This window comes from Vombatus ursinus, unplaced genomic scaffold (assembly GCF_900497805.2).
Source record: "Vombatus ursinus unplaced genomic scaffold, bare-nosed wombat genome assembly UNPS02009106.1, whole genome shotgun sequence".
Classification (NCBI taxonomy): domain Eukaryota; kingdom Metazoa; phylum Chordata; class Mammalia; order Diprotodontia; family Vombatidae; genus Vombatus; species Vombatus ursinus.
The window spans coordinates 4,313-31,134 of NW_020948884.1; the positions used below are offsets into that span (position 1 = coordinate 4,313).

General features: G+C 43.8%; 1 protein-coding gene and 1 long non-coding RNA gene across 2 annotated transcripts; one reads left to right on the forward strand and one right to left on the reverse strand.

Annotated features, from left to right (window-relative positions):
* Positions 1-5,534: 5,534 nt before the first annotated feature.
* Positions 5,535-24,292, reverse strand: LOC114034808 (protein SEC13 homolog). The gene is made up of 9 exons (XM_027850601.1): positions 24,237-24,292; positions 21,306-21,350; positions 19,732-19,847; positions 16,827-16,978; positions 16,415-16,548; positions 14,441-14,574; positions 13,546-13,669; positions 12,420-12,566; positions 5,535-6,064 (listed from the first exon to the last, which is right to left on the reverse strand). Exons 1-9 carry the CDS (start codon positions 24,237-24,239, stop codon positions 5,954-5,956), a joined length of 966 nt encoding a protein of 321 aa, XP_027706402.1. The 5' UTR covers positions 24,240-24,292; the 3' UTR covers positions 5,535-5,953.
* LOC114034809 lies at positions 18,122-20,936 on the forward strand. The gene is made up of 2 exons (XR_003568150.1): positions 18,122-18,244; positions 20,703-20,936. It is a non-coding gene; the product is annotated as an uncharacterized LOC114034809 (long non-coding RNA).
* Positions 24,293-26,822: the final 2,530 nt, after the last annotated feature.

Here is a 26,822-nt window from a genome sequence, read left to right on the forward strand (position 1 = left end):
GACTGAAAAATGACTAAACGACAACTAAACAACTAAATAACAATTAAAAGACCTTTAAAGACCCTTCTAGGTCTAAGTCTGTAATCTTTTGTATGATTGAAGTATGGCTCTAAATAAACAAATGAAAGAGGCCAGAGGCCTAACCCAGGGGTGGGGAACCTGTGGCCTCGAGGCCACATGTGGCCCTTTCCCCACCCCTAATAGTATGAAGACTTTTCCTCAAGAAGAAAATTAGGAAGTGGCGAACATGGAAATCCTCAACAATCCTAACAAACTAATGAAATGACTGTTCTTGCAGATCGGAGTTACTGCTGGTTACCCTGCCCGACTGGACCAGAGTTAGAGTCCTGCTCTGACTTTGGGTCTCAGTTTTTTCATTTGCAAAATGAGAGTTGGACTAGATGACCCCCTCAGGTCCTTTTCAGCTCCAAGAATCCCAAGTTGTCTGATCCCAAGGTCAGGGGTCATTTTTAACAAGACTGTGTTTTTTTTTTATTAATTTATTTTTAGTTTTCAACATTCACTTCCATAAGCTTTTGAGCTTTAAATTTTCTCCCCCTCCCTTCCACCGCCCCCCTAAGACGGTGAGCAATCTGACATAGGCTATCTATATACATTCCTATTAAACATATTTTCACATTTGTCATGTTGTAAGGAAGAATTAGAACCAAGAGGAGGAACCACAGGAAAGAAGAAACAAAACAAAACAGAAAGAAAAAAAAGAACAAATAGTGTGCTTTGAGCTTCATTCAGACTCTATAGTTCTTTCTTTGGATGTGGATAGCATTTTCTAGCATGAGACTTTTGGAGATATCTTAAATTCTTGCATTGCTGAGAAGGGCTAAGTCTATCAAAGTCAGTCACTGCACAACGTGGCTGTTCCTGTGTACGTTCTCCTGGTTCTGCTCACTTCACTCAGCATCAGTCCATACAAGTCTTTCCAGGTTTTTCTGAAGTCCACCTGTTTATCATTTCTTATAGCACAATAGTATTCAATTACATTCATATACCAAAACTTGTTCAGCCATTCCCCAATTGATGGGCATCCCCTCAATTTCCAATTCTTTGCCACCACAGAAAGAGCTGCTATAAATATTTTTGTACATGTGAGTAGTCCTTTTCCCATTTTTGTGATCTCTTTGAGATACAGCCCTAGAAATGCTATTGCTGGGTCAAGGGTATGCACATTTTTATAGCCTTTTGGGCATAGTTCCAAATTGCTCTCCAAAATGGTAGGATCAGTTTGCAACTCCACCAACAATGCATTGTTCCAATTTTCCCACATGTTCTCCAACATTTATCATTTTCCTGTTTTGTCATGTTAGCCAATGTGATAGGTGTAATGTGGTACCTCAGAGTTGTTTTGATTTGCATTTCTCTAATCAATAGGGATTTAAAGCATTTTTTCATATGATTATAGATAGCTTTAATTTCTTTATCCAAAAACTGCTTATTCATATCCTTTGACCGTTTATCAACTGGGGAATGAAGACTGTGCTTTGTAACAAGGAAGGAAGTGACATTTCATAATGGTCAGGAATCCACCAAAGTTGGAAGTCCCCCCAGACAAGCTGAAGGCATTTCTCAAATGAGGCAATAGGAGTAAATCAATCTGTAAACCTCTGTGGAACCAGAGAGAGTTGGGAAGGATCTTAGAAACCACCTAGTCCCCTCTACGTCTCCAGCAAGTGGTCATGCGGTCTCCTTAGGGCAAAAAGGGATTTCTTCTCCGCTCCTTCTCTGCCCCTTGACTCTCCTCCACATTTTCCCTCCACTCTCACTGCTCCTGGGATGGATCTCCTCACTTCTCCAGGCCCCCTAAGAGCCCTGGGCACCAAAGAGCAGCTCCCTCCCTGTGCTGCACTATTCTATGACCAGAGGGAAGGAGTCTGGCTTCCAAGGCCATGTCACAGTTCTGAGATGAGGACCAGGATCAGCAGAAGCTCTGATGGGGCGTGTGTGTGTGTGGTTCTAAGAATCATATTACTCAGAACCCTTTTTCTTTCACTTTAGAGTAAGAAATAAACTCTGAGTAACATTGCTCTTAGAATGCCAGTTGGAATTGTATTGGGAGGGTCTCCTCAGAGACCACAGAGGTCAACTCCTCCATCTTAGAGATGAGGAAACCAAAGTGCAGAGATGAGGCTATTTGTGCAAGGTCAGAAAGGCAGCGAGTGAGCACCAGAACCTGGATTTGGACCCAGGTGACCTCACTCCAAACCTGATGCAGAGGACCACAGATTTAGTTAGAAGTGGCCATCTAGTCCAATTCAATAGATGAGGAAACTGAGGCCCAAGGGAAGTGTTGGGAATTGCCCAGGGTCCCATAGGTGGTAAGGAGCAGAAGCAGGATTTGAACCCAGGCTCTCTGACACCAGAGCAAGGACTTTTCCAGGGTACCATGCATGTACATGACCAGTGACTTCTGGTATGACTTGTTTTCTAGGTGGAGCTGGTAAGAATGACTTGTCATTCTGGAAACTCCACCTGGTGGTCTGGCTTCCTGAGAATTTCCCAAGGCAGAACCAGGGAAACACACACGGCTTTGTTTATCAGGGAGGCCCAGCATACTGAGTGTGAGCAAAACTCCCAGCATCTCTGCCTCTTCTTTGAGACAAAGGTTCTTAAGACTTACCTTAAAAAAGTTTTTTGGCAGTTAGTTCTATTTCAATCCAATTGGTTTCCTCTGTAAGCCTATGGGTTTTGGGCATTTAAACACTATGCTGACAGGTATAAACTATATCGGATTGCTTACCTTCTCAGGGAGGAGGGAGGGACAGACTTTGGAACTCAAAACTATAAAAAGAAGCTAAAAATGTTTTAACATGTAATTGGGGAAAAATAAAACATTATTTAAAAAAAAAAACCTGCTGTTTGAGAAGGGGTCCATAGGGTTCACCCAAGGGGTCCATGATACCAGAAATGTCCTGAGACTACTGAAGGCAAGGCAGTTGCTCATCTGCACAGGAAGAGGGCGTTTCCTCACATGGGAATGCCCAGTGCTGATGAAATGATAGGTCCTACTTTCTGAATAAAAAATTTTAAAAAGGAGAAAATTCTAAGCCATTTTGCTCCTCAGTTTGATCTCATTCAGCCTCCAGGGTCAGGGTATTTGGTTCCTCTTTCAAAGATGGTCATTGTCACATCCCTTTTTTTAAGGATAAGCCATTGAGGAGCTAAGAACAGTAAAGCACCAAAATGCAAATGGTTGAGTTGTCGAGTTTCAAGTTCTCATTTCATCAGTTCCCCCCAGAAGGACACCAAAGCACAGTTTCATGACTGGGTTAAATTTTATTTGATCAGGACTGGTGGTGCAGCCATGGGGGCCTTGCATTTCCATCAATTCCACCTGGTTAGTGGCCTAGGCCCCAGGGTTCTGCCCAGACTGCTTTTCTGTGGAAAGGGGCCCACACTCTGCGCTCTGTGAACAGTAAGTACCATGTTACAGATGGACTGTCCACACAGTCTTCCAATAACCCACTTAGTTCATTTTAGCCTCAGATTGTAGTTAAGAAGATAACTGGGAACTGAGTGAATCACACAGAATCCATCTTGTGACTCAAATCTGAAATTAGCTCAGTCCCCTTTCTATTCAATCATGGATCTAGTCTAATTTGTCTTAATTGTGAGAAAGCTTTATTGCACTCTTTGATACACACTCTGTGGCTGAGAAGCTGGACCACCCCTATCTGATGCTTTTAGAGTCCCTTAACTAAGGACCTAGATTATGCTAACCAGAAACCTAGTCAGATCCAAAGATTGATGCAGTTTTCTTACAATTATACATCTCGAGCAACCTGTTATGTCTTACCTGAAAACTGGCCCTGTAGTAGTCAGTCAGTGTTTCTTTGTTCCTTTGGTTGAAAACAAACACTTGGGGAAGTGGGACCCCTCTTTCTGATTTCAGGAAATTGCCCCTGTCCACTCTCCCCCCTCCCAACTCAGAAAGTCCCTAATCTTTCTTCCAATTAGAAATCAGATTACCTAATCTTGTATCCTGGTTTATATCCTGGTTCTTTTAATGCTTAAGAATCCATCTTCCCTTGTATGTAGGATCCAGTGCTACGCTGAGGGGGCCTGGTCCCAGTTTGTTATGCCATGAATTGCTTAATCAATCCACACGCTCGGGAGCTCGAACCTTTGTTTCCTCAGTTATTTCAGATTTCACGTCACCTAACTTGTGGGAAGTGGGATAGATTGGGAGTAATTTCAGATTGGTTCAATTCACTTTGTACTATAGACTGAAGTGTATAAAATACTTCAAAAGATCTACCATTTCATTGGCTGCTGCCTCCACTGATGGGGACCAGAGCCTCCTCTCCTCCTAGCTAGGAAGGCTGGTTCCTCTATGGCAGCTGCTCTTGTCGGGCCTGTAATGGGGGCCTTCTCAGCCGGGTGGGCCTGCCAGATGTTACATTCTGATGCATGGTTCTGGAGAAACCAGGATGACTTCGGCAGCATCAGACACCAGAGGATTCGAGTGGAAAACAAGTCGGGAAGCGAGTGAACAGCTGGCCCCAGCGAGCTCTCCTGCTGGCTGCCTCCGAGCCCCCAGAACAATCCCAAGATTCCAATGGAAGGCGTCAGCACAGGGGGCCTGGAGAACACGCTGGGGCCCCTCTGCCCCTTCACAACAGCTCATGCCCGTGCTCTGGCCGCGTGGCTGTCAGGGGCACTAACTCAGAGCTGGTAGGTATAGATGTAGACGTAGGCAGATGATGTTGGTTCCCTCCGGCCCTTATTTACAATGGGAAAAACTCTGCTTTTATTATGACCACTTAGGAAGCATCTGTGTTGTAGTAGAAAGACCTGCCTTAGAGTCAGAAGTACTGGGTTCTAATCAATCTCCTTCACTTATTAGCAATGTGACCATGGGCAAGTTGCTAAGCCTCAGTTTCCTTATCTGTAAAATGGAGATAATTATTTGCAAAGGATCATTGAGGGAAATTACACTGACCTTACAAGACATTTAATAACTTCAAAGCATTTCCTAAGTGTGAGTTATTACATGGGTTATGATTTAATGGCTAGATTATGATGTTCTCAAAGCCAAGGAACAGGTTTTATCCTCCTGTATCCCACTGAGCACCAAGCACAGGGCTGGATCAAATAAGTGGCTCTACCAATACATGGCTAGCTCACGGTTTTTGACCGACTCTAGGACACAGCAAAGTGGAGTTATCATCCTACACCCCATGCTTCTGGGGTAGGTGGTGGGGGTGGTGCATCCTCTTGGAGGAGCAAGGAGAGAATGACAATAGATGAAATGTCCTTAAAAAGGCTCAAGAGAGTGACTCTGTCCTCTCCTCTTGAGATCAGGACATTAGGGGCAGCGCAGTACATGGGAAAGAGCACGGGATTTAAGGATAGGAAGACCTGCTTCTGGATCCTCATGTTTCCTTACTGTGAGACCTCAGGCAAAGCACTTTATCTCCTTGAGCTCTAATTCCTCACCTCTAATAACAGAAATGAGAATCCCCAAAAAGATGCTGGATGTGGAAATCTTTTGTAAAATCTACACTGATAACCAAAAATAAAGAATTATTGACTTTATTCAATTATTTTGAAAACAACCCCACCCCCAACACAAACCCCAAATTCAAGGGGTACACAAAAGTAGCGGCTAAAAAAAATATCTTAAAATGAACAACTTTGAAGACCATTTGTAATAATTTTTCTTAAACTCTAAACGTTCTGAACCAGTCAGGTTAACTTAGAGACCATATCGAATCATTTTAAGGCAGATGATCAATACTGTGGTTGCATCTATTTGTAGGAACACGTGATCTTATTGAATTCGGAATCATCTCATTTCCCTTCCCAGTTTGGGAAAAACCTGTTCATCAGCTGACCCAGATGTAGCAGTTCCAGAGGTCCTGGCCGCAGACAGCTGTCCTCCAGCTCCATGGCTGGCTGATTCCTCGGTGGGTCTGCCCTGCTGGCACTGATGTGGTCACTGCTCATTTTGTTGGCCTTCTGTGATTGCAGACACTGAACCTTGGCCTTTGTTGACATCACTGATACACATCCACTGTCCATCAACTGATTCCTTCCACAGAGTAACCTGAAAGCAAAAGGTTTCATTATCATAAGGTAAAGAGTTTTAAAAAACCATTCAAAATGCAGCCTTGACAGCTTTTTGTGGTGGCCAAGAATTGGAAATTGAAGGGATGTCCATCAACTGGGGAATGGCTGAACAGGTTGTGATATATGAATGTAATGGAATACTATTGTGCTGTAAGAAATGATGAATAGGTTGACTTCAGAAAAACCTGGAAAGATTTGTATGGTCAGATGCTGAGTGAAGTGAGCAGGACCAGGAGAACGTTGTACACAGTAAGTCACATTGTGTGATGACTAACATTGATAGACTTAGCCCTTCTCAGCAATGCAAGGATCTAAGATATCTGTAAAGGCCTTAAGCTGGAAAATGCTATCTACATCCAAAGAAAGAACTATGGAGTTTGAATGTAGATTGAAGCATACTATTTGCTATTTTTTTTCTTCTGATGTATTTTGTTTCTTCTTTCTGGTGGTTACTTCTTTTGGTTCTAATTCTTTCTTACAACACCACTAATTTGAAAATATGTTTAATAGGAATGTATATGTATAGCCTATGTCAGATTGCGTGCCATCTTGGGGAGGGTGGTAGAGAAAAATTTAAAACTCAAAAACTTATGGAAGTGATTGTTGATAAATCAAAATAAATTAATAAAAAAAATGGAGCTTTGACGATTCTCTTCAGACAAGATGTGTCTCATATGTATGTCAAAACTCTTTAAGATGTCATGAGGGATACAAGTACAGAAATGGTTCTGTCCAATGCTCTGCTAAGTACTGAGTGAATGCATTAAACAGAAAGCTCAGTGTTCCAAACATGTCACGGAGGGTGTTTTATGAGAGGGGGAGGGGTTGGACCCTCCAGCTGCAGGGCTTCAGATTGATAATGAGCTGCATGTAATGGCCAAGAAGAGGACTCTACTGATGATGGCAAGCTTCTTAAAGGTTCCTCCTCTTTACAGATGATGCCGCACTACCTGGCACATTACAAAGCTGCTTCAGTGAAACAGAGTAATTTGAAAGATACAGGTTTAACTATCCACAATGGAAAAAAAGAAAGCATATTACTTAGATGATGACATTGCTTAGTAAGTATATAAAATATATATTATGTTTAATATATAAAAATATAACAATAGCTGACACATAACGCTTTAAAGTTTAAAGCGAGACACAGTGGCTAGAGTCCTGGGCCTGGAGTCAAGATGCCCTAAGTTCAAATCCAGCCTCAGACACTCGCTAGCTGTGTGATCCTTGGCAAGTCACTAAACCTCTGTCTGCCTCAGTTTCCTCATCTATAAAATGGAGATCAAAATAGCACCTACCCTACAGGGCTATTGTGAAGATCAAGTGAGAAAGTATTGGTAAAAGTGCTTAGCGCAGTGCCTGGCACACAGTAGGTGTAACACAAATGCTTAATCCCTACTTTATACACACTATCTCATCTGGTTCTGACAATCAACTTGTGAGGTAGCTAGTGCTGACCCCTTAACCAGACTGTAAGTTACAGGAAGGTGGAGACTGTCTCCTCTAAGCTCTTTACTTCTCCTGGCATCGAGCATGTTAAGGACATCTGCCCAGGGTAGTGGGGAGGGAGTGGGTCTCTCCACTTCCCTCAGTCAGAAGACCTGGCTCTAGTCCTATCTTGGCCACATACTGGCTGTAGAAGCACTGGCAAGTCCCATAACTCCTCAGGGCCTTGGGCAACTTTCTACCTCGGGGAAGGGCCCATCTGCTTTGGTGGGAGTTTCCCCATGTTGATGAAGTAATAGGCATGGTTCAGCCCCTCTGCTCTCACCTCAAATCCCCACTCTTCATCTTAAAGGAGGGTTTCAGATGTATAATGAATGGCAGAGGGATGTATTGGATTTAGAAAATGATACAATGCTCAATTACAAACAGCTCACTGTTGCAAAAGTCCATTTCTTTAAAACAAATACACTTTTGGTAACACTATCTGATCATAAATTGAGGAAAACCGCAGCCTCATGTAACTTCCAGGGGAGAAAGGCCCTGCGTCCATCTAATCCAACCCACAGTTGTACAGCATGCCTGACCAGTAGTCTTTACTGCAAGAGGCAGGCCATTCCTCTTTCCAAGAGTTCTAATTGTCACCAAGTTTTTCCTTCTATCAAACCCATGACAAATAACAGGGGCGAAGAAAGAGGCACAGTGAGCATGAGTCTGCGGACATGAACACAAAGACCATGCTGAAGAACCAGTGCCACTCTGTCCTCGCCTAGACTGGCAAGGACCCGAGGGATGCCTCTGGCTCTGGCTGGTTCTCTAGTAGGGCATTTTTTTTTGGAAAACAAGGATAAGCACCACATGGCACAACAAAGTATGAATTCAGGGTCTGGGATCCATTTGGTAGAGGAAGTAAAGAAAATAAGGAAACTAGAGATTTTTCAAAATAACTTATTTTAATCACAAAGAAATGCAATCTAAGGTTTCTGTTCCTTTTTCTACTTAGTGGGAGGGAAGTGACCTAGAGCAGCAGTGTCAAAGAGGCACAGGGGCCACGACACCACACAGATGGATCCCCGTGGGCTGCACGTTGAGTAAGAGAACCATCTATTCACAATATGTTTTGCTGTATATTTATTTTGTCAAATATTTCCCAATTGCATTTTAATCTGCTAAGTTCAGGTTGCCATGAAAACTCCTTCTCTGGGAACAGGAAGGTTTAGTTTATACTTTTCTCACAAAGGTTTTTCTGACCAATTATCTTTCCTTGTTATGAGTGCATAGCATTTATTTTCTGGATCACTTTCCTAGGGGGAGTTTGTTCAGTTCTTTATAGACTGGGATGTTTCGCATCTATGAGAGGGATCAACAGGCAAGTAAAGGGGGCTAAAAAAAGATGACCATTAAAATAACTTATTTAGCATATCATAGAGTGCTTGATGATCTGTGAGGCAGAGAATGTAAAGCTCAGAAAGGACCTGCACTACACCATCAAGTTCAGGAGTTCTTAACCTTTCCTGCATCATGGACTTCTTTGTTAGAATACTGTTTTTAAATTCATAAAAATACACAGAAACCAACTATATTGAAATACTTATCAAAATACTGAAAAAAAGTTTATGGAGCCCTTGATGCTGACTGATAAGGTCCGTTATTTAGCTTTTCACACAAGTATGTCTTGTTTCACTCAAAGAGCTTTGCCCCTAAGCTCCTACCTCTCTCGTTATGGGCCCTGTCATCGCTTTGTTCCCCAGGCTCACAAGTGCTCAGCCCCCTGACTTATCCCCTTTCCCATCAGTTGCCAAGTTCTGTCGATCTTGCCTCTAAAGCACGTTTCATGTCCATGTGCTCTCCAGCCACCTGCAAGCTAAGGCCCTTAGCACATTTTCTCTGGATTATTGCTATCACCTCCTTTCTCTTGCCACAACTTTCTGCCCTCCCCCATCCATTCTCCATCAACCTGAAATTCCTTCGGCACAGGTCTGACCACGTCACCCACTGCAGCCGCTCCAGAGGCTCCCTCTTGTCTCTCGGACACGAGATGGACTCTTCTGTTGGGCATCTAAAAGCCCCGGCGGCCAGGCTCCAGCCGCCTACCGCCCCAGGCTTAGGAAATGTCCTCCCCCCCACCGCCCCACCATGGTGCAGCTGGGCTGGGCACCTGCTCTTTTCTGTGCTTTTTGTTCAAGTCTCTTTTTCCTCCCTCCCTGGCACCTTCTGGGATCCCTGGCTCCCTGTAAGGCTCAGTTAAAGAGCTACCAGCTCCTGGAGGCCTTTCCTGCTTCCTCTACTTGTTAATGCTCTTCCTTCTAAAGTGACTTTTGAGGTTTTGTATTTACTCAACTGGGGAAATGCTGCTTCTTCTGCCCCCCACCCCTGACAACAGGTTCTGCCAGCTTTTTGTCTGTTTCCTCAGCTCAAATCTGTGCACACACTAGTACCTGATCCACGCTTGCTGAATTGAATCCAGCACATGCAGGAACGCATGCACAGGGAAGGAAGCAGAACCAGGAAAACAATGTTTCACAATGACGCCCTCCTGAAACCTAGGGCGTGTGTTCTCCCAGCCCTCCTCCTACTTAGTAATCCTGCACCTGTTTCCATCTTTGTGTCCCCAGGGACAGCGTCTAGTACACATAAGTGGCTTAATAAATGCTTGTATGACTTCATGAAGTTACCCGCAAAGGCTGTCCACAGACAAAGGTCTGTCCAGCTCTAGCCCGAAGCTTGGAGTGTCCGCAGACTAACTCAACCTATACCAGGTGGCATGAAAGATGGACTGAAGCCAGGGACAGAAGGGAGCCAGGGAGGCTCTGGAGGGGGCAAAAGCAGCTGTCCAGGCTTGTGGTGCTGAAGGCTTGTCCTGGGGAGAGGAGTTGAGGGGAGACGCCTCGACCGTCTGACACAGAACCAGCGAGAACCATGAGAGAAGAAAGGGAATGGGAACAACCGGGGCGTGACTACAGGGAGCACCAGTGTCCAAAACAAAGAAGGAGAGATAATGAGCCTGAGATCCTCATGGTAGAGATGGATGGTGCGAGCTCAAGAGAGAAGCCACGGCTGCCCAGGAGTAGGATCATTTGCGGGCCATGAGAGCTGATACGACCACCAGGGAGAGATTACGCACGAAGCCCTGTGCTAAGTGCCAGGGACACAAACACAAGCCACTGCCACTTCCCACTCTTCATGGGCCTCACGATCTAATGGGGGGCTGGAAAGTGACAAGAGGGGGAGGAGGCCAAGGACAGAGTGTGAAGACACACCCACCTTGTAAAAAGAGAAGGACCAAGCATGAGAGGCAGGAGGACAGCCAAGGGAGAGTGGCGTTTATAAAGCCCCAGGTAGAGAGGCCATCCCCAGGAGGGCATGGTCAGCAGTGTCAGATGCTACAGAGGTCCAGGAGGGCAAGGCCTTAGAGGAGGCAGATTTTTAAAAATAACTTGTCCCCAACAAAACGTACTGTAAAAGATCACTTGGTTTTTAAGATGAATGTTCCCATACTTTTTTAGCAGCCGGTTTCTGTAACAGACGTCACCCTGCTTCTGAGGTTTGGCCCACTTGAAGACCTAGTTCTTCCGCAAACCTGCCCCAATTTTTCTGGCCTGCAGAGATATCACGCTGTGCAGATCTCGAGAGGCCCATCAGCAGCACACATGCTAGCACCAAATCACAGCCTGTCCTGTGTTAATCTAATTGCTTCACGTACATATGAGCTTTGGTGGGCAGGAAGCATGACACATCGCATATATCATAATACCTTGGGTACAAAGGATGTGCTCAATTAAGACTTTAATCAATATAAAAATTTGCCTTCTTAGTGTTTGGGAACATTTTAAAAATTCTAAAACTCATTTAAAAAAATCCTACCCTTCTCCTCCCTGGTGGTTTCTTTCTTTCCTTTTCTTTTTTTTCAAAACTGAGTTGAAAAATCATTGCCTTGTGTAAGATGAAAACTGGTCATATGTGCCCCGCCCCTTCCTACTCTCCCCCTCTCCTGCTCCCAAGCTAACAGAATAAGCAAGTCAAATCTTGATCGGAAGAAGACCAATGCTACCCTCTAGTGGTCAAAACACAGATCATTCATTCTGGGAAGAAGAAGACATTAACTTCCATTTAGGTTTTTGTATGTTCAAAATCTTTTTTGAATGCAAATCAGGATGACAAGATGGAAATAGCTAATGCAGGAGGGGCTGGAGGAAGGTAGGCAACTATAAAACATTATCAGTGGAGCTGTGCTTTGGTCTAATCATTCTGGAACATATTCAGGATAATGAAAGGAAGTGTCTAAATTGTTTAGACCTTTTGATCTACAGATCCCATGCTGTGCATATTCTCCAAGAAGCTCAAAGACAGAAAGGCCTCATATAGACCAAAACATTCACCGTAGCAGTTTTTTTGTGGTAGCAAAAAAACAAAAACAAAAAAAAACAACCAAAAAACCCAGAAACAAAGTGGGCGCTCACTGATTACATGGTTGAACTGATAAGTGGTATAATGGAATATTATTGTGCCATAAGAAATGGCAAATATGCAGAATTCAGAGAAATATGGGAAGGCTTATATGAACTGAGACAGAACGAGGTAAGCAGAAAAGGGAGAACAATATACACTGTGACAATACTCAAAGGAAGCCAGACTCTGGGTAGGTATAATGACCAATCTTGGACCTCTCTCCTTCCATGGGTGCTAGGTGTGGGTGTTGGCAGGAGATGACATTGGGTGCAGAATGCGGCATATTTATGTGTGTGTGTAGGATTGTGAAATGACTGTGATGTAAAACAAAAGGCATCAATAACTTTATTTTGAAAAGATTTCTGATGTCTCCCTATCCCCCAATTGTGAGGCTTCTCATTCCAAGAGCTGAAGGGTTTCAAATGAAAGGTAACACTTACTTTGTTGTCTCCTCCTGAAACAGCTAGGATGTTGGCAGTGATAGACCAGCTTACATGCCACACAACATCATTGAACTTGTGCAGTAATCTGGGAGACCATGTGTTTCCAGAAGCATCATCGCAGGTCCAGATGAACACTCGACCATCCTAGAAAAAAGTGCAGTCATGGGGCTCAGTGGACAGTGGAAACCTTTAGGAGGTCTCTGCTGGGTGTCTGTACCCCTCATAGTATGACGAGCAAAGGCTTTCCCTGGGGTTATTGCCTCACTTTCCTTAGGAACTTAAATTTAAAAGGATAGGAAACAAAACACAACCTTTTATGTCCATACTCCAAATCAGTTTCACATAATGAAAATGGGGAAGTTTTCACACCACCAAATTAGACTTTTTTGCTCTTAGGCTCCAGGTCCAACCTCCCTCCCACTGCCCCAAAGAAAGCTCTCCCTTCAGATGGGGTTACAAGAGCTTACTTTCTCTGATTACCCTATTTTTTCCTTTGTTCTAGTGACTCCACTTTTCCTTGGTCCATTCTGCTAACTCTAAGTTTGTACAGACCAAAGACTTGGACAAATCTACCCTCCCGTATTTGCTAAATCTCTTCTACTCTCTTTGATAATTTTTCATGAGAATTTCCCCAGTTGACTGAGTTTTAACTGTCTAGATCAACCAACAAGCATTTATTAGGTGTCTACTACATGCACTGGGCAGACACCAAGGATACAAAGACAGAAATGAGATGTGTACTTCATTTCAAACTGAGGACGAGAAAAGAAAGGACAAAAAAGAAACAACACATTTACTCTACGTTCTAGAGGAAGCACTGACTATGGCTGACCATGTCTCTAGCAGCAAGGTTAACAATCACTGAAGACACTGCCATTTTCATATCTGTCACGCAGCTGCTGCTGGTTTTGTTAACTGGTCGTTTTCCCCAGCAGACTGAAGCCTGCTCTCTGGTGTCCCTATTATCTTTGGCCTCCAAAGCTGGACAATTCCTGTCTCTGGTTCATGGTGATTCTCCGAAGTGTGTCTCACAAAGGATGAGGCCACACCTTTGTCCGATTATCCCGTCTGTCACCTCAAAGACTAATCACTTGGCCACCCTTCTTCGTACACTGGGGCTCACCTGGGAGCAGCTGGCAATGGTGCTTGTCGGCAGGCCGATAGAGGGGGCCCAGGCAACATCTCGGACCCAGTCACTGTGGGCTTCCAGCTTCTGATCCTCTTTCCACTGACCATCCTCCTCCTCCCTAAAGAGCAGACAGACAAGAAAGGGAGGAAAGCAGCTCATAGCCGGCTGTCTTTTTTCTAAGTGAACAATGATGATCCTCAGTACTGGGCTGTCTGGACAATGGGAATTTTCCTCAGACCAATACACCACAAACTGAATTCTGAGTATCCACTTGGGGGATGGCGAGTTCTTTATTCTTTTTTGCATCAAGGTAGCCCAGTAGATAAGAACACTGGATCTGAATCCCAGGGAGACATGAGTCCAAATCCTGAATCTGACATCCAATGACTCTGGGCGAGTCATCTGACCTGTCTGCCTCAGTTTTGTCATCTGTAAAATGTGGACAGTAAGGACATCTACCTTATAAGGTGGTTGTGAGGCTCAAACGAGCTATCACATATAAAGCACTCTGCAATCCTTAAAGAGATATACAGATTATATTTTTATTATTTAGATTTTTTTTCCTCTCAGTCTGTTGAAATCTACTTAATATGACTAACTGTACCCTGTAAAAAGGTTGCCTCCAAGGACAGTTCACTTGCCCCCATGTATCCTGAGGGTGGGACTCCAGCTGAACAATAAAGGGCTGACTATTACCAAACGTCCACGATGATGAAGAGAGATCAGTTTCAGAACTCCCTGACACAGTGAAGGCTGTGAGGGAAGATACTCTGGAGACACAAGGAAGAGGCAAAGGAGCCAGCCTTGTTTAACGTGAGTCTGGGGGAGCAGCAAGGACTCTATCTCTAAGGCAACCCAAAGGCCCACATCCCCCAGAGGGCCCACCTACTTCCACAGCTTGATCAGGTTGTCACAGCCGCCCGAGGCAAACTTCTTGATGTAGTTTGGCTTCTGTCCAGATGGCTGGTCTACCAGGCTCCCGGGTACGACGGCAGGAGCCCAGCTCACAGCATTGCAGCCAATCTGAACAGAGAAGGAAGCAAGATGCTCCTTGGCTTTCTACGCCACAGATTAACAGGACAGGTTCACTTGCAAGGAAAGAGTAGCTACTCTATGAGGAAGATGCAGGGCACAGGCTTTCCTGAAATTCCAGAAGCCAGTTATACGAGGTCATCCAACACAATGAGCATTTATTCAGCGCCTATTACTGTACAAGGCACTGTGGTGGGGGCTACAGACATAAAGACAAAAATAAAAACAGGCCCCACCCCCAGGTAGCTTAGGTACTACACCTCAACAGAGTGGCTAAGGAAGGAGAGAGCACAAACAACGAGGGGGATCAGGAAAGGCTTCCTGTAGGAAGTGGCACCTGAGTTAAGTCTGGAGTTAAGCTAGGGATTCTAAAGGAGGTGGAGAGGGAGTCAAAGCATAGGGAAAATTTATCCTGGGCTCGCTAGAATTTTCTAAATGGACTACTCAGAAGAGAAGAAATGGCCAAGCCCTGATAGCAAGACTCCCAGGGCTCTTTTATATACAAGCAAGGCTTGAAGTAGATTTAGGAATCTGCAAAGAAACTGTCTACGCTTTTAGCCACCTGCTTTGAGATTTCAGCTAAGCTGATATTAGTTGTATTTGGGGTAATGAAAATCTGGAACTGACACGTTCCATTCTCCTTGTCTTTCACTAGCTTTATGGCCTATTACTCCCTGGACAGTGATCAAAGGTCATGAACAGGCCGTTTTCAAAAGAAGAAATACAAACTCAACAACCTTACGCAGGATCGCATCAAATCAACAATTTAAAGAGAAACGAGAATGACAACAACCCTGAGGCTTCACTGACTTCCCATCTGATTGGCAAAGATGACAAAGATCAGAATGGTAAATTTTGGTGAGGCTGTGGAAAGACAGGCCTCACTGTAAACTGGTCCAATCATTACGGAAAAAAAATCTACAATTACACCAAAAAAGTTATTCAAGTGTACATACTCAAGTATGTCGGCACTTTCTTACCAGGACCACACATCTATTCCTACAAAGTCAAAGACGGAGGGAGAAGTTTCATCTATACAGAAACAGTTAACAGCACCTCTTTTGATTTCAGAAGTTTGATCAATGCAGTGAACTATTGTGACTTCAGAAGACTGATGATGAAGCATCACTCTTCCTACTTTTTCACAGAAAGATGGTGGCCATATGTATAGAATGAGGAAAAATTTTCAAATGTGGCCAATGTGTGGATTTGTTTTTCTCAAACGTATGTATTTGTTAAAAGGAAAAGTTCTATGAGGGCTGGGGAGAAGGACAGCAGAGTCACTGTGGTGTATAAAAAAAACATTAATAAAACATATAAAAAAGAAAAAAAAAAGCTATTCACTTGCTTGCTTGCTTTAGTTTTAATGCTCTGGAGTAGAGGGAAACGAATTCCCCAAGACTGTCATGGCCAAATGATGCACTTGAGGTTGCCAGCCTATGGCAGCGCTTTAAAGATGCCCCATGGATGAGTAGCTACTGCCACATCCCCGCCCCTGCCACTGAGGAGAGCGGTATTAACTGATCTTCACAACCCAGGCAAGTCAGCACCATATGCCACCCAGCCTATAATGGGTACTATGCCTCCCTACCTCCTCCAGCATGCAAGAACGACAAATTTTTATCAAGTTGGCACCTGATACCCTCAGTCTCCTGGATAAGCTTAGTGTGAAAAAATGACATCTCTTTCCGCTAAGGACAAGGCTGACCTTGGGTTAGGTCAATTATTTCTCTAGGATCTGGGTTGCCCCCTACTATTCTGGAGGGGCAAGAACTGCAAACTGCTTGAAACTGCCTGTAATGAAACCACCGCCCGAATGCACAGGACTTACGGTGTGGGCATTGTTGATCTTCTTCACCTCCCACTGCCCCTCGCCACCGTAGCTCAGCAGGGAGATGGCCCCGTCAGAGCTGCCACAGGCAAGAAGGAGCCCGTAGTCGTGGGGGGCCCAGCACACCGAGTTCACTGTTGGAAAAACATCGACAGTGAGGAAAGAAGAGTGTCCCACAAAGGAGACAGAAGCAGGAAGGGTTCTAGGCATTAGGAGGAGCTGAGGAATGGGAAGTTTTTCTAGCAATGGGACAGATAGAGAGAAGGCAACCAAATGCCAGCAAGAGGGAAACATGTGAGTAAAAAGAGAAAATCAAGATGAGGGGCTGGAGGAAGAGCAATGTTTCAGACATATGAATGTCACATAATTACATACTTCTTAATGAGTACTTTCTCATCAGACCATGTCATACCTGAAGAGTCATGTCCCGTGTACTCATATGTTTTTTCCCACGTGCCATTTTCTTCTTTCCAGATGATGACTTTCCGGTCATAGGAGCAGGAGGCTAAGATGTTTCCATACATAGGATGAGCCCAGGCCACTTGCCACACGGGGCCTTCATGACTGTAAGAAAGCCCAAAGATTTCTAAACTGCCAAATAAGGGTTTGGGAATGTGTCACACAAAGTTTTGGGTTCACAAACACAGACAGATTTGAAAACGGCTTCCTGAGGTGCGCAGTTTAGCAGGAAAGAACACTGCATTAGGATCACAGTTTTAAGGCTGGAAAGGACCTTAGAAGCTGTCTAGCCCAACCCCTTCATCTTACCGATGAGGAAGCTAAGGCCCAATGAGGTTCATTCAGCTCCTCGCCCAAGGTCACCAAAAAGCTGGGCTCTGAATCTAGGTGCTGCCGTTCTGAACTCAGGCAGCACTCTTTCCACTGTACCCCACAGGAATCCTGCCCCTGTAACCCCAGGGAAGCCCTTCTGCTCTTGGAGACTTAGTTTCCTAACCTGTAGTATGGGGGTGGGCCAGGGGTGGATTAGACTAGCCAGCTCTATTCCATAGCTCTATTATCGGCTGAAACAATATCTAAGGACAAAACTGCTCAGGTAATGACAGAAACAACGGCTTTTCCCAAAATGTCCATTGCTAGGTAGAATCATAGCATTCAGAGCTAGAAGGGGCTCTAGGGATAATCTTGCCCATGGTTTCTGACCTATGGATTCAGATGTGAATCGAGTACTATTTATTCTTTTTTTTTTTTTTGGCTAGGCAATGGGGTTAAGTGACTTGCCCAGGGTCACACAGCTAGTAATTGTCAAGTGTCTGAGGCCAGATTTGAGTATTATTTATTCTTAGCCCCAACAAAATAAACATTATGGATAATGAGTTTTTCAGATATATGTAGATGCTATTATAATTAATAAAATAGGAATTAATTTTAAAGTATTACCAAATTAATAGAAGCCTCACTGAACACTAACAGTATAACTACCATATGAGGGGGTGCAACATTTTTTAAAGTTATAAATGGGTTTTGAGGTAGTGTGGCAAAGGGCAAGAAGCAAGGGACTAAGAATCAGAGGCCCTGGATCCTCTCTTGACCTCAGTTTTCCTCATCTATTAAATGGGAGGGGATTTGGCTTAGATGACCTTTGAATTCTAAATCTATGATCTGATGTGTCTGCTTAAAAGAGGCTAGGAACCACTGATTAAAGGAACCCTTTAATTTACAGATGAGGAGACAGAAGCCCAAAATTATGCTGACTTGCTCAAGATCTCACACAGGTAGTACGGGGTAGAGCTGGGACTAAAATCCATGTTTCTTGCTTCCCAGAAGGCAGAGGTACAACAAAGCAGTCACGCCATTCTCCTAGAATCCCAGGTTTGTAACTTGTATCATCCATGATTCTTTCTCTCCCTTATTCCTTCTCCCTACATATCTAACTGGTTGCAAGGTCTTGTCCACTCTATTCCATACCTTTCCTATCTATCCCCTTCTCTCCACCCTAATAAGGCTCTCATCACTTCTTACCTGGCCCATAATAATAACAATCTCCCAACTGGCATCTGTTTTCAGTCTCTCTCCTCTCCAACTCATCCTATACACAGCTGGCAAAATCATATTCCTGAGGTCTGACCATGCTACTCACTTATTTAAAAATCTTCAGTGGCTTTCCATCTTGGATAAAATGTAATCTCCTGGCCCTGGCATTTATGGTCTTCTACAATTTGGCTCCAATAGATGGCAGCCTTTTTTCATATTACTTCCCTCCATAGGAGAGATGTTCCTGAGCAACTTTCTGTTCACTGAACTTGGTATAATACCCTGTTTCCATGCCATGCCTTTGCACAGAAGGCTGTCTCTGATGTCTGGGATACAATCTGCCCTCATCTCTGCTCCTTAGAACCTTCCAGCCTCATTCCAGGTGTCTTCTCTGTGAAGCCTTCTCCAACCCTCCTGCTTGTTAGTGCTCTCTCCCTCTTCTGTCCTGTCTTTACTTATCAGCATATATGTTGTGTCTAAAGCCCTCTCAGGTAGACTGTTTCATTTCTGTCTTTGTACCTTTGTACGTGTCTTATTGAGCTGGATTGCCACAATGTTTCATGGGCTCCACTGCTTTGGCCCAAAGAGAGGCTAACTTCATCATCATCAGTCTCTACTTTCTCCTGTACCAGAGAGGGTTTCAAATCTCAAGCAGCTGTTCTCCCCTTGGGTTTACTGGGCTAATAGCTTGACCTGAGCCACAGTAAAAGAACTGGTAATTAAACTATGACTAGATTGATTTCTACTACCTTTGATGCTCCTATTGGTGCTGGACTGAATATGGAAGAATTACTGTTGACGCTTTCCTAAGTACAGGCATACAATTCAATGAAGGGAGGAGTAGAGAATTTACAAGATGTGGTCCTAGCAATCTATTGATGGTACTTCTTTGTTTTGCTTGTATTTTTGAAAAATACTGAACTTAGCATTTCAGTTACAATTTGGGAAACCAAGACCCCTCCTCTTTCCCCTCTTCAACTGTCTGAGAGCACATTATCTAATCTCCTTATGCCTCATTTTCCCCAACTGATTAACTCCTGCTTTAGGAATCAGGGGAATTAATGGGATTATGGATATTATTCCAATGAAGCCATTTCCTTTAAAGAGCTTCAGCTAATGCTGGAATCACTTACGGCAAAACAAGGCTTTTAACAGCAGAGATATGCTCTGTAGGATAATGGCTTCCTCTCCATCCTCTCTGATAAACACATAAGATCTGATCAAGTCTAGATTGTTATTTCATTTTCCAAAGTCTATTATATAATATCTGAGCAGCAAAATCTTTTTTTTTCCCCCAGAATTTTCTCAGTGTTCGATATACTCACCCCCTCAGGTCAGCAATGAGAATCTGACCCCCATTCCGCACATCAAAGATTTTGACAGATCTATCTGACGAGCAGGTGGCCAAACGGGTGCCATAATAGTCCATCTGGGCATCATGCTGAATAGGGAACAGAGAAATCAGGAGATTTGTAGACTCTGGAGGTTCACACCCATTGTTACTAAGGCAGAGATTTTAAATTTGAAAAAAATAAAAACACTGTTCAAGCCAATTTAGTCCCAGAGAAATCTGAAGAAATTCAGATTTATACTACAAAAGTCAGTTTATACTACATGAAGATTATAAATTGTGTTCTCCAATATAAAACGTTCTTTTTAAAGTGAGAAAATAAGTTAAAGACACAGCTAGTATTAAATACTTAAAGTCCCTTTACACCTTGTCAACTGAACACATAGATGCATTTTCTTAGTGTGTATTGTAACCCCACCATAGGTAAGCTCCTGGAGGGCAGAGAGACCTTGTCTTATTCACTTCTGTATCCTTAATGTCTATATCTAGCACACAGGAAATAAATTCGAAATGCATAATAAAAGGTTACTGAATCTGAAAGGCAGGCTAGAACCGTTCTTTTACTCCTTCTTCCCACAATCTTAACCACTCAAAAACCTTTGTTGTTCCTTTCCCACAAAATATTTCAGACACCTTTACCATATGCACTGGCTGCGCTGTTGACTTGTACCATAGGAATTTCAAGCAACTCTCTGCTACCTGTAATAACTAGCTTTATTAGACTAATTGAGCTTATTTATTTTATACTAACATACTGCCCCAGTCATTTACTTTCCAATTTCCTATCAAAGCTGGACCATAGGACGTTACTGAACTATTCAAGGAAAGTATTCAGATTCCTCTAGGAGATCAAGGTCCAACCCTTTATTTCCCTCAGGTTCTGGCCAAATCTGGATCTCGAAGTCTCAGGACTATATCTTCTCTTTTCTAACAATTGCATTATAGCCTTTGGAGACCCTGAAGAGGCAGCATCACAGCCAACAAAACAACCCAGGATGTGAAATACTTTCAGCAGAAGGTTTAGAAAAAGAAAAGCCAGCTGCCAATCACTGTGTGGCCCAAAAGAAAAAGCTGCTGAACATCAGGATGGAAAGTAACACCTGCGTCTATACCAGGATTTCTTAACCTGGGATCTCTAAGCATTCAACTATAATTCAGTAAAACTGGCTTCCTTTGTAATCTTGCATATTTTATTTTATGCATTTAAAAGCATTATTTTGAGAAGGGGTCCCTATGCTTCTTTACCAGATTGCTGCCAAAAGGGACCATGACATGAAAAGGGTTATGGCCTCCTACTCTATGCTGATACTACAGCCTCTCAAACAATGGGAGCATTTCTGAAGAGGACCTGTTACTCTAAGAAAGGCAGGATGTGGTCATCTAATGGCTAAATACTAGAGTTTGGCAAATTCTAAAAAAACCCCCAAAACCCATTTTGATTCATAAACTAACACATCAAAACTGCATAATTAAAAATAAAAACTCTGCCATCCCACAGGAATGTCAATTTCAGATTTGCTTTAAGTAATTGTTAAACGGAATACTCACAATCATGTCCTCATGGGAGGTATCCACAGTGTTAATGACTGACACCTAAAACCAAAGATTACATTAAATTAATAATGGCAATTATAAAGCAACCTCCTCAGGAATCTGATCCATTATTTCCATCTAATGGTCCTCTATCCTTTCAAAATTTTCTCAATATAAACATCAACAATTATAGTCTATGGTCACTTTCTACTTCTTCTGTAGCACTTTCTGTACAAATTGGATTAGACCTCCTTTACTTTCCAATCTTGGGCCACAATCCTCCTGGGGCTGCTACTTAACATACATTTCTGACTGAATGAAGTCATCCATCTAACACTGGCAGCATATCTGTGTGCTAAATGGTCTGTAGAGCACATTTGGATTATGACGACTTCAAGATGTGTGTAGGGCTATGGTGCTAGTGCCATAGTTTTCTGCCTTTGTAAATTCCATCCATCATTCAAGGCCCAACTGAAGATCCTACCCCTTCTAGGCAGCCTTCTCTGGTCACCTTCACAGAACAAAAGGGACCTTGGCCTCCTTTGAATTCCAAGGGCACTTTTTGTCTCTTATAGAGCTTGTGACATCGTGCCTTATGTGTGTGCCAGCCTGTAGCTGTCAGCATTCTCCTCATTTTGTAATTACTTTGTGTTTTACATTTGCCTACCTACATGCATGCTGTTTCCCCTTCCCTTCAAAATAAGGTATGTTCCAAGGGGGCAACAACTTTTTTCCTTTTTGTCTTTTTATCCTTAGTTCAGAACACCTGGCCCACAGCAAGTTCTTAATAAATGCTTCCTGAATTGAATGGGATTTTGCACTTGCCTGCAAATTCTTTGTGGGCAGGGACTGTGCAAAGCACTTTGTAACCACAAAGTATTATGTATATAGCAATTATTACTAATAATGGACTACCAATAGGAAGACCTGAAGCAATGAAGTATAGCCAATATTAAAATTATACGAAAAGAGCAAAATTATATATTTAGGTATGATATGGATATTTCTTGTAACTTCATCCATTTCAACTTTTCCTGTTTAAATACACTAGAAAAATATTACAAGATTTAGTATTCTTTATTTGAGAACAGTGAAGGCAGGGACTGGATACAGGGGTAGGATATAAGCAGTCTATTATAGCACCAAGTAGCTGAATGGAGTGAATATATTTTTGTTCACCAAATTTTAAAAAATCAGAACTAGGGAACACCTCTTGAAGATTGCAAGAGGGAACTATGGAACAAATAAAATAGATATTCTATATGATGAATTGTCTTGGCTCTGGGCTTTCTCTTCTGGCTATTCCCCCATGTGGGAATGCTCTCCTTCCTCTGCTTTTACTACTGACCTTCCTGGCTTGCTTTAAGTCCCAACTAAGATTTCTTCTCCAAACCTCTCTTAATTCTAGTGCCTCCCCTCTGTTAATTATTTCTTATTTATTTTGTATATGGTTTGCTGTTTGCAGGTTGTCTCCCCCATTAGACTGAATTCCTTGAAGGGAGGGTACATCTTTTGCCTCTTTGTATCCCCAGCACTTAGCATAGTACCTGGTACAAAGGCACTTAATAAATGTTTATTGATTGATTATCAAAATAGTTCTAAAGGAAAAAAATACAATTTGAAATATAGCCACATTAGTGGAAGACTCACAATGAGTTATTAAGGTTAAATTATGGATGTTCATAGTTTATTCTTAACCTTTCAGCGTAGCTGAATGAAGAGAGAACCACTTTCCCACTAAAAGTCCCAGGGGGAAACCAGCCTCAGAGGTACAACATTCCTCGGGATGAACCGTGGTTTGGTATCAGCAGAGCATTTTGTACACGGAGTCTAAAAGACGATTTGCTTCCTAGTTCAATCACTTGTTTGGACTTTGATAAACACCCCGAGGCAGGGCTCACTCATAAAAAGATGGAGCCTAAGCAATGAACTTAAGACTTAAAGAAGAGAATCACAGATTAGGGCTAGACTTTAGAGTCCAGGCTGGACAGCTCAGGATCACACCCCGAGTTAAGCCTCAACTAGAACCCAGGCCTCCGGACCGCAAGTTCCATGTTATTTTCGGGGCACCATGTGCCTCTATTTTCCATTATAAGTGATTTTTCCCTTATCACGTAATGTGCTCCAACTTGGGTTCCAGACAGGGTGTCCCAAAAGTCTCGGTGTAGTTTTAAGTTATTAAAGCTTTAGGTTGCACTAAGACTTTCGGGACACCCTGTCTAATTGATATTTACTGAATCTTAAACCATATTTATGAAGCATCCCCTTAAGTGCTTAGACTGCTCTCATAGAAGAAGCCCCGGACTTAGCTTGAGGGCTAAAAGCTCCACTGTCGCATCGCCTATCGGAGGCCTATCGCGATTCCCCCCACCCCGCCCCCAGAAATCTCGGGGCACGTTTTCGCCTCTACTGGACTGGAGACACGTTTGCTCCCTCTCCAGGGCGGCCTCAAGCCCTCTGAGGACCCGAACTGGGGTGTTTCCTTCGGGTCTTCGCAGCCCCAAAGCCCGGTCCGCAGTAAGTGCTTCACGGATGGATGAAGAGCCACGTCTCTGCCCCACCCGTGGGGGAAACTGACCCGCGTGACCAGGGCGGCCCGGGCGTCTTATCTCGTCCAGACCCCTCGGTTTACACCGGAACAAGCAGGAGCAGCGCAGGGGTCAGGGGACTTTGGCCCGCCGCCCCGGGATGGAGGGTCGGTCACTAGCCGCCCTCGTTCTCGGACGGAGACAGGAGCCAGGTCGGCTGGGCCTGTCGCCCCACTGGCTCCGGGCAGGGCCCGCGGGTCTCCTCACACCCCGGCGGGGCGTCCAGCCCCCTGTCCCGGGGGATGGGGGTGGGGTGAGGGAAGCAGCGGCCTCTGCCTCCCGCCTCACCACCTCCTCCCCACCGCGGGTCCGCGCCGGGGGCTCCCACAGCTGGACTCGCAGAGCAGAGGGCTCTTACCATGGCGGCGGCAGCGGCGGCGGCGGCTCCCGGGTTCGGACGTGGCAGCTCCTCCCGGCGGCGGCGGCGCCCAGGACGGGTCACTTCCGGTGCCTCTGTCAGAGCGCAGAGGAGACAGATCCGGGCTTGTCCACCACGGAGAGGCTTCCGGAGGGGAAACGAAGCCATCGTACAAAGGTTCCGAGGCATCTTAAGTCGGCGCCCCTCTTGCTGCGCAGGCGCAGAAACTTTGACACGTGCAGCGGGCTGGAGCATCTTGATTCCCATCTTATGGGATAATAGACTTAGATGTGAGGAGGGAACCTTAGAGGTCAGGGGCTCATGGACTTAGATGTGAGGAGGGAACCTTAGAGGTAAGAGGCTCATGGAATCAGAGCTGAGGAGATACCTTAATGTCCATCGAATCCATCCCTCTGATTTTATAGGAGAGGAAACAGGTTCAGAGAGATTAGGGGACGTGCCCAAAGTCACACAGCTAATAAGTGCCTGAATTAGGATTTGAGCCCAGGTCTTCCAGACTCTGTTCCAGGGCTCATTCCACTACATTCTGCCCCTGCCCAGGTTGCAGCCATCCTCGGTCCTGACACCATACCTTCTAAGTGTCCTGTACCAGTGGGTCATGTGCCGCAGGTACCTGAGCTCAGGGCTGTGGTTGCCATAGAGGGAATGGACAAAGACACCTGTGTGCAATCCTCACAGTACTGCTTACTACCTGTGTGACCTTAGGTGACTGATAACCTTTCTGAGCCTGTTTCCCCATCTGTGAAGTGGGAATAAGAAAATTTGTGCTACGTACTTTACAGGGCTGTGAGGAAAGCCAAAGCCTATATAAATATGTGACTGGGTAATCAACCCTTGTTTAATTGAACTGAGCTATTGATACTGACTCCCAGGGGGTTTTATGCCTTAGCGCCTTTCTTCTCCATGTCTTCCAAACAGAATGCTCTCAATTCCTGCTTCTTTTTTTTTAATCCCCAAACCTAGTTTAATAGGAGCTGAAGCTTAGAGATTATTTATTCCAACCCCCTTCGTTTTACAGATAAAGAAACTGAGAACCAAATGGAGAAATTGAGGGGGAAGGAATTTATTCAGTCATATATCTGTTAGGAGGCAGAGCCAAGATTCAAACCTAGGCCTTTTTATGTAAAATCCTGCATGATTTCAACCACAACATACTGTCTTCTCCTTTTCCTCTCTTTCTCTTCTTTTTTCCTTTCTTCCAAATTCTCCTTCCTTTCCTGGCCCACTAGTTCCACTGTGTTAAGTTACTGGAGGTCAAGACTTTGTGTTATTCACTGTGGACAGAGTGCCAGGCATTGCGCCATACCCACAGGTAAGTTTCACAGAGATACTGAATGTCTCAGTCAAGCTAGTTTCACACCTTTCCAGTCTTTGAGGGGCATCAACTCTCAAGTAATAGGAGCATATTATTAATCAGTCAATGCAGGTTGGGGCTAGAGGAGATGATGCAAGATACAAAAAAGGGAGAGAAAAGAATATTAGGGAGAAAGATAAGAAAAAGGGAGGATCATAGAATTTTAGGGCTAGAAGGGACCTTTCAGAGCATGGGATCTAGTTAGTGTGTCGTGTGGGTGGAGGCCCCACCTTCTCTTAAAACATCATGACAAGTAAGGCAGCATTTAGCTAGGATAGTATACTGGAATTAGAGTCAAGAGGATTTGGATTCAAATCCTAGCTAAGACACTTAACTAACTTTGGGACCCTGGGAAAATCCCTTAATCTTTCAGATCCAGTTTCTTCATCTATAAATTAACAATAGTATAATACCTACCTATCAGGGTTGTTGTTAAGGATCAAATGAGATATGTAAGTAAAGCACTTTGTTGTCTTAAAGATCTATGATGTAAGCTATTAATTATTATCATTGCTATTATTATTATTATAATTACACTATGGGATCCTCCAGTCTCAGCTTAAACACCATTAAGATATTTGGGGATTCTCAGCAGTATCAAACTCAAATAGAAATGGATCTGCATATTGACTTAGAAAACCACACATTAACATTATATATGTTAAATTGTATTTTTATTTGTTTTGTTAAATATTTCCCAATTACATTTTAACTTTATTATCATTGTAATTCAGGAGTTGGGCCATGAGTCTGATACCTCTGCTCTAACCCCCTCCCTCACCGAAGTCATTCTCAATTTAGTGAGGTGCCTTCACCTGGAATTTGACAAGTGAAAAAATCCTAGGACCTTGGAAATACTGGGCCACTACAGTAGGCCATAAAATGAATGAGTAGTTAATAGTCAGTGAAGGAGGAGAGGTATATATGTATATGTGTATACATGCTTTGGGGTGGAATTGGAAAAGGAGACAAAGATCTGAAGGACTAGAGCGAGAATTAGGAGAGGACAAGAGCATCTGAGAGAAGAGATTATGCCTTGAGAGGAAATAGGTTTTGGGACAAGGAACCAGACCATGAAGAAGGAGAAAGTTCTTGAAGAGGAACACAAGGCAGGAGGAAGGATAATATGAGGCCTTGAGATTGGAGATCCTATTTTGAGAGAGGTCCTGGGAGAGATGAGAAGTCCCCTCCTTCTCCTCCTCCTCCTCCCC